The 14,306-nt window shown below is 40.8% G+C and overlaps 1 protein-coding gene across 3 annotated transcripts in view; it reads left to right on the top strand.

Moving 5' to 3' along the window:
- Positions 1 to 14,306, top strand: part of ube3c (ubiquitin protein ligase E3C) — a 184,578-nt gene that overhangs the window by 140,430 nt on the left and 29,842 nt on the right. For all 3 annotated transcript variants that reach the window (XM_043690704.2, XM_043690705.2, XM_087987558.1), the window contains one exon: positions 5,889 to 6,077. In XM_043690704.2, the coding sequence (XP_043546639.2) occupies positions 5,889 to 6,077 (189 nt within the window). The remainder of the gene's footprint in view (positions 1 to 5,888; positions 6,078 to 14,306) is intronic.

Here is a 14,306-nt window from a genome sequence, read left to right as displayed (position 1 = left end):
TTGTGAAATTTTTTCTGCCAATGCTGACATCTACAAAGACAAGTAAACATTCTCACAAAAAACATACATTTCCTAACTTGCAAGTTATATAGTAGTAAATCAATTAAAAACACGAGATAGGTTATATGTTTTAGGCCAGATAAACCACTTCTGCACCATCAGAATATATGCGTACGCTGCATTGATATCATAAATGTATATGTGTCTTCCAAAGAAGACATGCACAACTTGCATGTTGTGTCACAGTGCAACTGAAAAAAGCCATCTTTGATCATGTGGTGCTGCACTGGTAACTCTTATACTTTAGTCAGCTGAAGTATGATTCACAGGGTGTAAGCACTAATTTCCTCTGACCTTACCACAACTTGCTGTGAGCCCATGTGGCTGAATTACTGCTTGTACTAATTACAATTTAGTCTGAGCTTTATCTAAAGAGAAGAAATTGGCAGGGCTAGAAAGAAAAGTCACTGGCGTGGGACTGACTAAGTAGCTTTTATGGGTTTGGAGGGATTTTGTTCTGTGGAAAGATTGAGTAGATTGGGTTTTTTGAATCATGCAAGATTCTTGGGGACTTGACAGGGTAGGTGACAAAAGGTGGTTTCCTTGACTGGGAGAGTCTAGGACCAGGGGGAATCATCTCAGAAGAATTAGTTGCCCATTTAAGACAGATGAAGAATTGTTTCTTTGAGGGTTGTGACTCTGGAATTCTTCACCGCAGATGAATGATAGGTAAGTGATGAATAGCAGTGGACCAGCACTGATCCTAATGGCACACCCGCTGGTCACAGGCCTCCAGTCCAAAAGGCAACCCTCTACCACCACCTCTGCTTCCTACCTTCAAGCCAATTTTGTATCCAATTGGCTCTGGCTGGATCCTATGTGATCTTCTGTAATTCCATCAAAATTGACCTTAAACCAATTTAGAACTTGAACTTATTGATCAGTTTATAACTATTTTAAAACTAATAGAATTATGATCACTCGCCCCAAAGTGCTCCCTTACTGACACCACAGTCACTTGCCCTGCCTTATTTCCCAATAAAAGGTCAAATGTTGTTCCTTCTCCTATCGGCATGGAGTCATACAGCATGGAATCAGACCCTTCAATCCAACTCATCTGTGTTGGCCAGGTTTCCCAAACTAAACTATCCCCATTTTCCTGTGTTTGGCCCATATCCTTTGAAACCTTTTTCATTCACGTACCTGTCCAAATCTCTTTTAAATGTTCCATCTACCATTTATGTACATCTACCACTTCCTCTGGCAGTTCATTCTATCATCTTCCCCTTTTTATTTCTTAGTTTCACCCATATGGATTCTATATCTTTCAATCCAAGATAATATTTAGCTATTGTACTTATTCCATTCTGTACCAATAGTGCTACATCAATGTCCTTTCCTTCCTGAAAAGTCACACCCATGAATACTTAGTTCCCAGCTTTAATCTCTTTATATCCATGTCTTTATAAGGGCTATAAGACATTAACCTGGATTTGTGCAGTTTGTCCCAAATAGCATGTTAATTCGAGTGAAGAGCTTTTGTTTTGCCTTATTACCATTTTTCTCCCCATTGACTTCTATTTTTCTTCAACTTTTCTGTTTGTATGCACCATCCCATCCTTTCCAACTCGAGGTATTATTATTCAAATTGCTGCCGTACGGTCTTGCTTTGTAATCCTATATTTCCCCGCTCCCAGACCATCTCTCCCTAATTAGTTTGAAGACCTCCACAGCCCAAGTTACTTCATTTGCCAAGGCACCTTTGCCACAGTTGTTAACCTGAAGCCCATTCGATGAAAAAGCTTCCTTCTATTGCTTATACTGGTGCTAGTGACCCACAAACTGAAACCTATTTCACCAACAACAACCTGAGAGTCACTAATTTAATTCCTTTACTTTTAATGTCCTATGTCAGTTAGCCAATGGTTAAGGTAGTAGTCCGGAGAATGTTACCTTGGAGATTCTGGTTTTATATTTAGCACCTGATGTTCATAATCTTTCAGGAGAAATTCCTTTCTCGTCCTACCAATGTTATTGGTAGAACATTGATTCTTTTCTTTCTCCTCCAAGATCCTCTCCAACCTTGATGTCCTTAACCCTGGCACTGGACAGGCATCTGAGCAATCTGGAGCCTGCGCACACTTCTGCTTTTGCTATTCCTATGTCTTATTGTCGCTTGCAGAGAGCTGATGCATACGCAATAGGCTGCATGGCTATTGTCTGTTTTGTAATACTTGCATTATTCTGTTGTTTTAATTAACTCCATATAATAGTGTATTGCAACTGTTTGTCAGTGCGCCCATTTATTATTATTTTTTACCTCTTCTTATCTGTGACTTAGTTTACCAACTGCAAAATGTTTTGTATAGCTTTATCTACCTACACGCTCACTTCATGGGCACTAGAGTTTTAATCTTAACCTCGCATACTTGGCATTGAATGTGATGTCTGACTTTTTTAAAAATGTTAATTGTAAGCAGAACTTAGATTTCTGATTTCATCATATGTATTCCCATTCACTTGTAAAATGCAGTGTCTTAACTTGGCATTAATTTGAATTAATCTATTCAACTGGTAATATTATTCTCTCAGTATTTTACAATTGTACTCACTGCTTCCTGCACTTCTGTTTCTTTAGTCAGTTTTAAATATTGTGCTACTTTTAATACTCTGAACATTGCTTTCCCTTTCCCTCCCTTCCTAGAAGATGTCCCGTTTAGCATGATGACTATTATCACAGTGTTAAGAGTTTAGCAACAGATGGAATTCAACCTCAATGAATGCGAGGTGATGCATTTTGGAAGGTCGAACTCAAATGCTGAATATAGGGTTAAAGACAGGATTCTTGGCAGTGTGGAGGAACAGAGGGATCTGGGCGTGCAAGTACAAAGATCCCTCAAAGTTGCCACCCAAGTAGATAGGGTGGTTAAGAAAGCATATGGTATTTTGGCTTTCATTCACAGGGGGATCGAGTTTTAAGAGCCGCGAGGTTTTGCTACAGCTCTACACGTCCCTGGTGAGACCACAGTTGGAATATTGTGTCCAGTTCTGGTTGCCCTACTATAGAAAAGATACAGAGGCTTTGGAGAGGGTGCAAAGAAGGTTTACCAGGATGCTGCCTGGACTGGAGGGGTTGCCTTATGAAGAAAGATTGAATAAGCTCCGACTTTTCTTTCAGGAGAGGAGGAAGAGTGACCTGATTGAAGTATACAAGATAATGAGTAGAATAGATAGTCAATAGCCAGAGACTTTTCCCCAGGGCAGGATTGACTGGTACGAGGGGTCATAGTTTGAAGATATTAGGAGAAAGGTATAGAGGAGACGTCAGAGGAAGGTTCTTTATGCGGAGAGTTGTGAATGCATGGCATGCGTTGCCAGCTGTGGTGGTGGAAGCAGAGTCATTAGGGACATTTCAGCAACTGCTGAACATGCACATGGATCACAGTGAGTTGAGGGGTGCGTAGATTAAGTTATTATATTTTACATTAGGATTAATCCTCGGCACAACATCATGGGCCAAAGGGCCTGTTCTGTGCTGTACTTTTCTATGTTCTAACAGGCCTGGATGTTATTTGCTTTGAGCAAAACTACTAAAAGTTACCAATTTAAAACCCAAGATCCATATTTGACCACTTGTTCAACTTCAAATATGAAATTATCAAATGAATAGGACAAATGAATGCAAAAAATAATTCTACACCGCTATGATCTTCAATAGGCCTACCTTTAACAAGTTTGAAAGTTATGAGTTTAGAGGGCTACGGAGAAAGGCTAGAGAATGGATCTATCTGAGTAGCTCTTTAAGAAGCTGGTACAGACATGAGTCAAGTGGCCTCTTTCTATACTGTGAAATTCTATGATCCTAGGTTATTTAACTATTCAGTCCTGAAGGAGATTTTATCTCTAGAATGTGGAACAAATATTGGACCTGTACAATGACTTGCATTCTTAATTTTGCAATGACAGACCATAGAAATCAATTTGAATCCTGGTGTGTGCCTTTCATCCAGTTATTGTTGAATGCTGTTGGAACAGCTCTGGATCTATCACTTCATAAAAGAAGCCAAGTACCACCTCAAATGGTTTTAACATCTGTAGAGAATTTTTAATTTTACTCATCTTCTGGCCTGCAGGTTAACTTCGCACCAAAACTTGGATCAAGGGGGAATCATTGGTCATGGTAGCTGGCAGAAAATTGTTACTGCTTAATGATATTTGTGTTTCAGATATGCAAGCTATGTCTGGATTATTTGTGTACAGACCATTTCTTTGATCAGAGAGAAAGCGGGCAATCATGGTACCATGTGGAATGATTTAACTACCTTCTTCTGAGATTGGCTTTGTATAGCTGGGAAGGTTAAATCACAGGATTGAGAAGTTGGCAGGTTTGAGAGAATTTGGCGATTATTAAAGCAGATGTTGAAATTAGCAGAGATTTCGGGTGATGGCACAGAGCACTGAAGCTATCCACGTCTGTGACAAATAAAATTTATCATTTGTGCCAGGTCATGATCATCTCTGACGAGAAAATCTAACCATTGCTACTTGATGTTCAAATGTATTGCCGTTGCTGCATCATCGATAATCAATATTCTGGTATCACATTGACTGGAACCCCCAACTGGACCAGCCACACAGATGAAAAGAGAAAATGCTGGAGAAATTCAGGAGGTCTGCAAGCATCTGCAGAGAGACAAACCATGTTAAAACTTTGAGTCCGGTATTAATTTTCAGAATAGTAGAACGGTAATACTAGACTCAGTATCAACTCTGTTTCCCTCTCCATAGATATTTACAGACCTGAATTTCTCAAGCATTTTCTCTTCATAAATCAGAGATTTCCAGCATCCACTGTATTTTGCTTTTATTATGGCCATGTACATTTTCTGGCTACAAGAGCAGGTCAGAGGTTAGCAATCCTGCAGCGAGTAGCTCACCACCTGTGTTCCTAGAGTCTGTCCATTATCTACAAGTCAGAGGTGTGATGGAATATTCCTCAATTGTTTGGATGAATGCAGCTCCAATAACACTCTAGGAGCATGACACCGTCCAGGAGAAAGCAGCCGACTTGTTTGGACCGAATCCACAAACATTCACTCCCTCTTCCACTGACACTCGTTAGCAATCATGTTTACCATCTGCAAGATGCATTGCACGCATTCACTAAGGCTGCTTTGACAGTACCTTCCAAACCCACGATCGCTGCCATCTGGAAGTACATGGAAAGCACATTCGTGGAACACCACCCCCTACAAATTCTCTTTCAACCCACTCATCATCCTGACTTGGAAATACATTACCATTCAATCACTGTTGCTAACATTGTAGGTATACTTAGATCAAACAGCCTGCAGCACTTCAAGAACGCAGTTCCTCACCACTTTCTGCAGGGCAGTTAGGAATGAGCAATAAAGGCAGGCCTAGCCAGTGAAGCCCATGTTCTCCTAATGAATGAGTGAAATTGAGAGAGAATTGGTAGCAAGTGTTAGATCATTGGGGGAAGCATCAGAATTAATGGGGGTGGCAGCAGAGAAAGAAGCCACTACAATTGATTCTCGAATCTTTACTGGCTAGACAAGCATGTAAATAGAAGAATCCAGTCAGAACTAGCTGAACAACAGTGAAGACGTATCAGTGAAGGCTGCATATGGGTTGAGAAGGGCTGAATGGGAAAGTTTACTGTTTAGGTGCATCTAAGATGTCATTTGTGACTTTAAAAGCTGTCTTAGTTTTGTAGCAGAGTGGAAATCTGACGAGCATTTTGCTCATGGAAGTGGAAAAGATTAAGGGAAAGTGGTTAATTTAAAATGCAATCTAACTTTTTGTTCCTTTCATGTTTATAGAATCAATTAATGCACAATTCTGATGGAAAACCTTTTACATGATAGGTGGTTGAACTGAAGCTGGGTGGAAAGGATATTCCTGTAACTAGTGCCAACAGAATAGCTTACATCCATCTTGTTGCGGACTACAGGCTCAACAAACAGATCCGACCACACTGTCTTGCATTCCGACAGGGGGTTGCTAATGTTGTGAACCTAGAATGGCTGAGGATGTTTGACCAACAAGAGCTTCAGGTAAACCATTTGAGCTTTTTGTAACTATGTAACTTTGTCTTTTTTACCCACACTACCAGAAACACATTTTTACCATGGCATGATGGAATTAATATTTTAGTAAACCTCTTTTTTGAGGAAAACACAGATCAACAAATATTAACAGTTTAGCCTGATAACTGTTATTTGATCCAATTTCCTAAATTTCCCAATGTTACCTGTGGCTCAAATGACAGTCGTTGTAGCCACTCCAGCACTAAGCACTAAAAATGAGGCCAACTTTCAGTGGAAATGTTAAGTTGCTGTCTGGAATATGTACAAAAATCCTCTTGAAAGACAAATCAGGGCAGTTATCCTTGGTATCCTGATGCCTTTTCATCCTGCAACAACATTACAAATGTAGATAATTTGGTTATTAATCACTTTGCTCTTTATTTTGTAGCTTGCTTTGTGTAAATTGATTGCATTGCATAACTTCAGAAACAGTTAATTGGCTGTAAACTGCTTTGAAACATTTGGTCATGAATATTGCTATCTCAATGCATCTTTGACTAAAATCCACCAGTACGTAGATGGAAAATCTGTCACTTGTGGAAATAATTTAATGGTGACATTACTTTTATTACACTTGGACAACGTCTGAAATACTAAAACTTAGAATTGTATTCAGCAGCTTTTCACAGATTTAGCCTATAAAACAGGGATTTTTTTTCCTGTTCTCCTCTTCTTTTCTGTTCTCTTCTAGTCAATATTTTTTCAACATCAGTTGGGTATTTCATAAAATAGCTGTAACAATTACAGGCAAGAATATCTAACATTGAATAACATTGCTTTAACTTGACTAATTTAGTTATTAGAGTTGAGAATGTAGTGCTCAAAAAGCACAGCAGGTCAGGCAGCACCCGAGGAACAGAAGAATCGACGTTTCAGGCAAAAGACCTTCATCAGGAAGGTGAAGGGCTTTTGCTTGAAACGTGATTCCCCTACTCCTTAGATGCTGCACTTTTCCAGCGCCAGACTCTCTACGCTGATCTCCAGCATCTGCAGTCCTCACTTTCTCCTGATTTAGTTATCAGCTAATTCTGGAAAATGCTTCATCAAGCATAGAACATGCAAGCATCTTTAATAGACGTGTTTGCAAACATGAGTGGTTTTTAATACAGTAATACAGCAAAACACTATTCAGTATTAGAGTCAGTTACATAGGGCCAAGATTGGAAAGATGGCATTTTTTATTTTAACACAGTGGACTGTTGTGATCTGGGAAGCATTTTCTTGAAAGGATGGTGGAACAGGATTCACTAGTAAGATTCAAAGGAAATTGGGTCCTAATGAGAGAACATTTTCGGGGTTAGCGAGGTGGAGTGGTCGAATTGAGGGAGGAAGTAAAATGCTAGGATTAATCAAAGAGCTCAACTAAAAACCTGCCGCTCGAATTATAAACAATTGTTTCCTGTGTGGTTTCTTTCTCTCATGCTCGTCAATGTACAAGTTGGTACAGCATCAGACTTATAATCTGAGGGTCAAGAGTTCATGACCCTGTCTGGATGGTGTTTTCCTGGAAAATGGGTTTAAAATATTTAGGTGATTGTTTTTGACTGGCACAGATGTAATGGGCTGAAGGGCCTTTTTCTGTGCTGTAGATCTCTATGATGCTAATATTTTGGAATAACACTGCATTTTCTTTTCCAATATTTTAATACACTACTTGTACTTTGAAACAGGATTGTTTCTTTTGAGTTTTTAAATTTTCTTAGTTCAGTGACTAATAGTTACATATTAAGTATCATTGAGTGTACAGATAAAAGTTTCATGTTCAATTGTTATCTCCATAAAGTGATTCAGCCCAGAATAAGGTCCTTCACGCCCTCTAAATGCTTGTATTGGCTCTTTGAAAGAACTATCAAATAATCCAATTTTCCTGCCCTTCCGCTGTAGCCCTGTAAAGTTTTCCTTTGTTTATTCAATTGCCTGTTAAAGTGACTATTTAATCTGCTCTCACAATCCTTGCAGATAGTACACTCCAGTTTTAAAATTGGCATGGTACAGGATTGTTCTGCGTCTCTGGGATAAATGAATTATGTGAACTGATCTAGCATTTGTAGGAGAAAAGAAGTTCAAACTTACTTTTTAAGATGCATATTCATTTGCATCTTATTGGAATTACGCTTATTGACAGAGCCACATTGAAAACTGAAGATGACCTTTTTAAATGTGTTTTTTAAAAGTCTAAGCAATTCATAGAAATTCAGAGGCTAACCTATTGCAAGAGTGCAAACCTCTTAATTCTCTGGAATGCATTCAGTCTCATAATGTTGTATAAACTAATACCTGCATGTTTTTTCCTGGTTGTTCTTGGCTATTGTTGCAAGATTTATTCAAGATTAAGGTTTTTTATAAGTATAGAATAAATTCACGTGCCTTATAGCCATTAAAAATTGCAGTGATATTCCTCAACACTAATTTACTCTTGTATAGTTTTCGTATCATAAAAATGGTGATTAATAACAAAGAGGCAGAGTATTTAATTGGTGAATTAAATTTAGAAGGAGGGGGTGCAAGGCAGTGAGAAGCCATGGAGTGCTGAGTTTCAAGAAGTGAAAACTGATCAGTGGCATCACAAGAAAATCATGTGATAAGTAACTACTCTTGTAGACTGGTTGTAAATGCGTAAGCTAATGCACTGCTCTGGGGGAGGGGGAAGGTTCTTTAAATGGTGGAAAGTCAGAAAAATGCTTTTTAAAAGGAAAACTTGAGTTGCTACATTATAAGTTAGAAAGTGGCAGACAGAAAGCGATGACTATGACCAAAAGTTAGTAAGGAGAAAATAAGGACTGCAGGTGCTGGAGTGTCGCAGTCGACAGTGTTGTGCTGGAAAAACACAGCAGGTCAGGCAGCTTCCGAGGAGGAAGAGAATTGACGTTATGGGCATAAGCTGTTCATCGGGAAGTGAAGGGTTTATGCCCGAAACGTTGATTTTCCTGCTCCTTGGATGCTACCTGACCTGCTGTGCTTTTCCAGCACCACTCTAATCTGGAATAGATTTCTAGTTATTAAAAATATCAAGCAATATAGGAATAGTGCATTAGAAAATGACTTTGAGATAGAAGATTAGCCATTTTGTTGTTGAATGGTGCAGAGGACTTGAGAGGCTAACTGGCTAACTTCAGCTATTTTCTGTGTTGGTAGAATATTGCTACCATATACGATGATATTTGTGTAGTTCTGGAATCCACGTTATAGGATGTGATTGCATTGGAGAGGGTGCAGAGGACATGTGCTAGAGTTTCAGTTATGAACAGAGATTGAATAGACTGAGGTTGTTTTTCTTGGAGCTGATGGGAGCATTATTGTGATGTTTAAAATTGAGGGACATAGGGCAATGACCAGGGGGCATAGATTTTGGCAAAGGGGCACAGTTTTAGAACATAGAACATTACAGCACAGTGCAGGCCCTTCAGCCCTTGATGTTGCGCCAACTGGTGAAATCAATTTGAAGCCCATCTAACCTACACTGTTCCATTCTTGGCCATATGCCTATCCAATTATCATTTACAACTGTTGCAGGCAGTGCGTTCTATGTCCCTATTACTCTGAGTAAAGAAACTACTCTGACATCTGTCTTATATCTATCAGCCCTCAATTTGAAGCTATGCCCCCTTGTGCTAGCCATCACCATCCTAGGAAAAAGGCTCTCACTATCCAACCTATCTAACGCTCTGATCATCTTATATGTCTCAATTAAGTCACCTCTCAACCACCTCCTGTAACGAAAACAGCCTCAGATCCCTCAGCCTTTCCTTGTAAGACCTTCTCTGCATTAGAGACAACATCCTAGTAAATCTCCTCTGAACCCTTTTCAAAGCTTCCAGATCCTTCCTATAATGCAGTGACCAAAACTGCACGCAGTACTCAAGTGCGGCCACACCAGAGTTTTGTACAGCTGCAGCATGACCTCATGGTTCTGAAACTCGGTCTCCCTACTAATAAAGGCTTTCACACCATAAGCTGCCTTAACAACCCGATCAACCTGGGTGGCAACTTTGAGGGATCTTTGAGAGATCTCTTTGCTTATCTACACTACCAAGAATCTTACCATTCGCCCAGTACTCTGCATTCGTGTTACTCCTTCCAAAGTGAATCACCTCACTTTTCTGCATTAAATTCCATTTGCCACCTCTCACCCCAGCTCTGCAGCTTATCTATGCCCCTCTGTAACCTATAACTTCCTTCGTCACTATCCACAACTGTACCGATCTTAGTGTCGTCTGCAAATTTACTAACCCACTCTTGTATGCCCTCATCCAGGTCATTTATAAAAATGACAAACCAGATCCTGGCAATACATCACTAGTAGAGTGATAGAGTCATAGAGATATATAGCACAGAAACAGACTCTTCTGTCCAACCTGTCCATGCTGACCAGCTATCCCAATCCATTCTAGTCACACCTGCCAGCAACTTATGACTCCACCCCTTCCTATTCATATACCCATCCAGATGCCTTTTAAATGTTGCAATTGTATGAGCATCCACCACTGCCTCTGGCAACTCCATACACTTACCACCCTCTGCATGAAAACATTGCCCCTTAGGTCTCTTTAATATCTTTCTCCCCTCACCCTAAACCTCTGCCCTTTAGTTCTGGACTCGTGCACTCTAGGGAAAAGACTTTGTCTATTTATCCTATCCATGCCCCTCATAATTTAATAAACCTCTATAAGGTGACCCCTCAGCCTCTGATACTCGAGGGAAAACAGCCCCAGCCTGTTCAGCCTCTCCCTATAACTCAAATCCGCCAACCCTGGCAACATCCTTGTAATCTTTTCTGAACCCTTTCAACTTTCATAACATCTTTCTGATAGGAGGGAGACCTGAATTGCATGCAATATTCCAACACTGGCCTAACCAATGTCCTGTACAGCTGCAACATGACCTCCCAACTCCTGTACTCAACACTCTGACCAATAAAGGAAAGCATACCAAACGCCGTCTTCAACTATCCTATCTACCTGTGACTCCACTTTCAAGGAGCTATGAACCTGCACTCCAAGGTCCCTTTGTTCAGCAACACTCCCTAGGACCTTACCATTAAGTGTATAAGTCCTGCTAAGATTTGCTTTCCCAAAATGCAGCACCTCACATTTATCTGAATTAAATTCCATCTGCCACTATTCAGCGCATTGGCCCATCTGATCAAGTTCCTATTGTAACCACCTTCGCCATCCACTACACCTCCAATTTTAGTGTCATCTGCAAACTTTACCTCTTGCACTTGCAACCAAATCCATTATATAAATGATGAAAAGTAGTGGACCCAGCACCGATCCTTGTGGCACTCCACTGGTCATAGGCCTCCAGTCAGAAAAACAACCCTCCACCACCACCCTCTGTCTTCCACCTTTGAGCCAGTTCTGTATCCAATTGGCGAGTTCTCCCTGTATTCCATGAGATCTAACCTTACTGGCCAGTCTCCCATGGGGAACCTTGTCGAACATCTTACTGAAGTCCATGTAGATCACATGTACTGCTTTGTCCTCATCAATCCTCTGTTATTTCTTCAAAAATCTCAATCAAGTTTGTGAGACATGATTTCCCACTCTCAAAGCCATGTTGACTATCCCTAAATCAGTCCTTGCCTTTCCAAACACATGGGAATCCTGAGGGACAGGATGTACTCCAACAACTTGCCCACGTCAGGCTCACTGGTCTATAATTTCCTGGCTTGTCCTTAGCACCTTTTTTAAACAGTGGTACCATATTAACCAACCTCTAGTCTTCCGGCACCTCACCTGTGACTATCGATGACGCAAATATCTCACTAAGAGGCCCAGCAATCACTTCCCTAGCTTCCCACCGAGTTCTAGGGTGCACCTTATCAGGTCCTGTGGATTTATCCACTTTTATGCGTTTCAAGACATCCAGCACTTCCTCTGCTGTAATATGAACATTTTCAAGATGTCACCATCTATTTCCCTGGATTCTATATCTTCCACATCCTTTTCCACAGTCAATACCAACGCAAAATACTGTCCTGATGCAAAGGCTGCCTTGCTGATCTTTGAGGGGCCCTGTTCTCTCCCTAATTACCCTTTTGTCCCTAATGTATTTGTAAAAACTCTTTGGATTCTCCTTAACTCTATTTGCCAAAGCTAACTAATGTCCCCTTTTTGCCCTCCTGATTTCTCTCTTAAGTATACTCATACTGCCTTATACTCTTCTAAGGATTCATTCGATCTATACTGTCTGCACTTGACATATGCTTCTTTCTTTTTCTTTATCAAACCCTCAATTTCTTTATTCATCCAGCATTCCCTAAACCTACCAGCCTTTCCTTTTACACTAACAGGAATATACTTTCTCTGGATTCTTGTTATCTCACTTCTGAAGGCTTCCCAATTTCCAGCCGTCCCTTTACCCGTGAATATCGGCTCCCAATCAGCTTTTGAAAGTTCTTGCCTAACACCGTCAAAATTGGCCTTTCTCCAATTTAAAACCTCTCCAGGATGAACATTTCCAATCAGCCGCCACTCTTCTCAGCTAGCCAATTTCTGATCCAAACTGCTAAATCGCCCGCAATTCCACGCCTCCATATTTTGTGCAGTAATCAACCATGGGGAACCTTATGAAACGCCTTACTGAAATCTATATACACCACATTAAAGAATTTACCCTCGTCCACCTGTTTGGTCACTTTCTCAAAGAACTAAATAAGGTTTGTGTTCCCTTCACAAAACCATGTTGACTATCCCTAATCAACTAGAGTAAGATTAGGGCCAATCAAGGGCAGTCGTGGGAAGTTGTGCATGGAGATAGAGGATGTGCTAAATGAATATTTTTCGTCTTATGCCTATCAAGATGATTATAAATCCTATCTCTTATAACCTTTTCCAACACTTTACCCACAACCGAAGTAAGGCTCACTGGCCTATAATTATGCAGGGTTGTCTCTACCCCGCTTCTTGAACGAAGAGACAACATTTGCTATCCTCTGGTCTTCTGGCACTATTCCTGTCGACAATGATGACATAATACCGAGCCTTTGGCTTTAATCTTTCTCCTCCCTGGCTTCCCAGAGAATCCGAGGAAAAATCCATCCGGCCCGGGGCTTATCTATTTTCACACTTCGCAGCCTTTCTAATGCCACCTCCTTGTGAACCTCAGTCCCTTCTAGTCTAGTAGCTTGTTTCTTAGTATTCTCCTCGACAGCATTGTGTTTTTCCAGTGTGAATACTCACAAAAAATATCAATTTAGCGCTTCCCCATCTCCTGTGACTCCACGCACAATTTCCCACTACTGTCCTTGATTGGCCTTAATCTTACTCTTGTCATTCTTTTATCCCTTATATACCTATAGAAATCTTTAGGGTTTTCCCTTATTCTATCCGCCAACAACTTCTCATGTCCCCTCCTCGCTTGTCCTAGCTCCCTCTTTAGGTCTTTCCTGGCTACCTTGTAACTCTCAATTGACCTAACTGAGCCTTCACATCTCATCTTGACATAAGCTGCCTTCTTCCTCTTGACAAGAGATTCAACTTCCTTAGTAAACCATAAATCCTGCACTCGACAGCTTATTCCCTGTCTGATAGGTACGTACTTATTAAGGAAACACAGTAGCTGTTCCTTGAATAAGCTCCACATATCTTTTGTGCCCATCCTCTGTAGTTTCCTTCCCATCCTATGCGTCCTAAATCTTGTCTAATCTCATCGTAATTGCCTTTCCCCCAGCTGTAGCTCTTGCCCTCTGGTGTATACCTATACCTAAACATAACTGAATTGTGGTCACTATCACCAAAGTGCTGGCCTACCTCAATCCTAACACCTGGCTGGGTTCATTACCTGATATCAAATCTAATGTGGCCTCACCCCTTGTTGGCCTGTCTACATACTGTGTCAGACCCCCTCCCCCACCCCACCCCACAACGGACAAAAACTGATCCGTTTGGGTGGCACCGTGGTTAGCACTGCTGCCTCACAGAGCCAGGACCTGGGTTTGATTCCCACCTCAGGTGACTGTCTGTGTGGACTTTGCGCATTGTCCCTGTGTCTGTGTGGGTTTCCTCTGGGTGTTCCAGTTTCCTCCCACAATCCAAAGATGTGCAGGTCAGGTGAACTGGCCATGCTCAATTGCTCATACTATTAGGTGCATTAGTCAGGGGTAAATATCGGGTCGGTGTGGACTTGTTGGGCCAAAGGGCCTGTTTCCATACTGAAGGGAACCTAATCTAATCTAAATTACTCAACTATAGT

This window comes from Chiloscyllium plagiosum, unplaced genomic scaffold (assembly GCF_037043375.1).
Source record: "Chiloscyllium plagiosum isolate Xiang-an unplaced genomic scaffold, Cpla_swu_hap1 HiC_scaffold_5, whole genome shotgun sequence".
Lineage (NCBI taxonomy): Eukaryota > Metazoa > Chordata > Chondrichthyes > Orectolobiformes > Hemiscylliidae > Chiloscyllium > Chiloscyllium plagiosum.
Note: the sequence above shows the minus strand (reverse complement) of the source record. Positions and strands in the feature narration are given on the sequence as shown.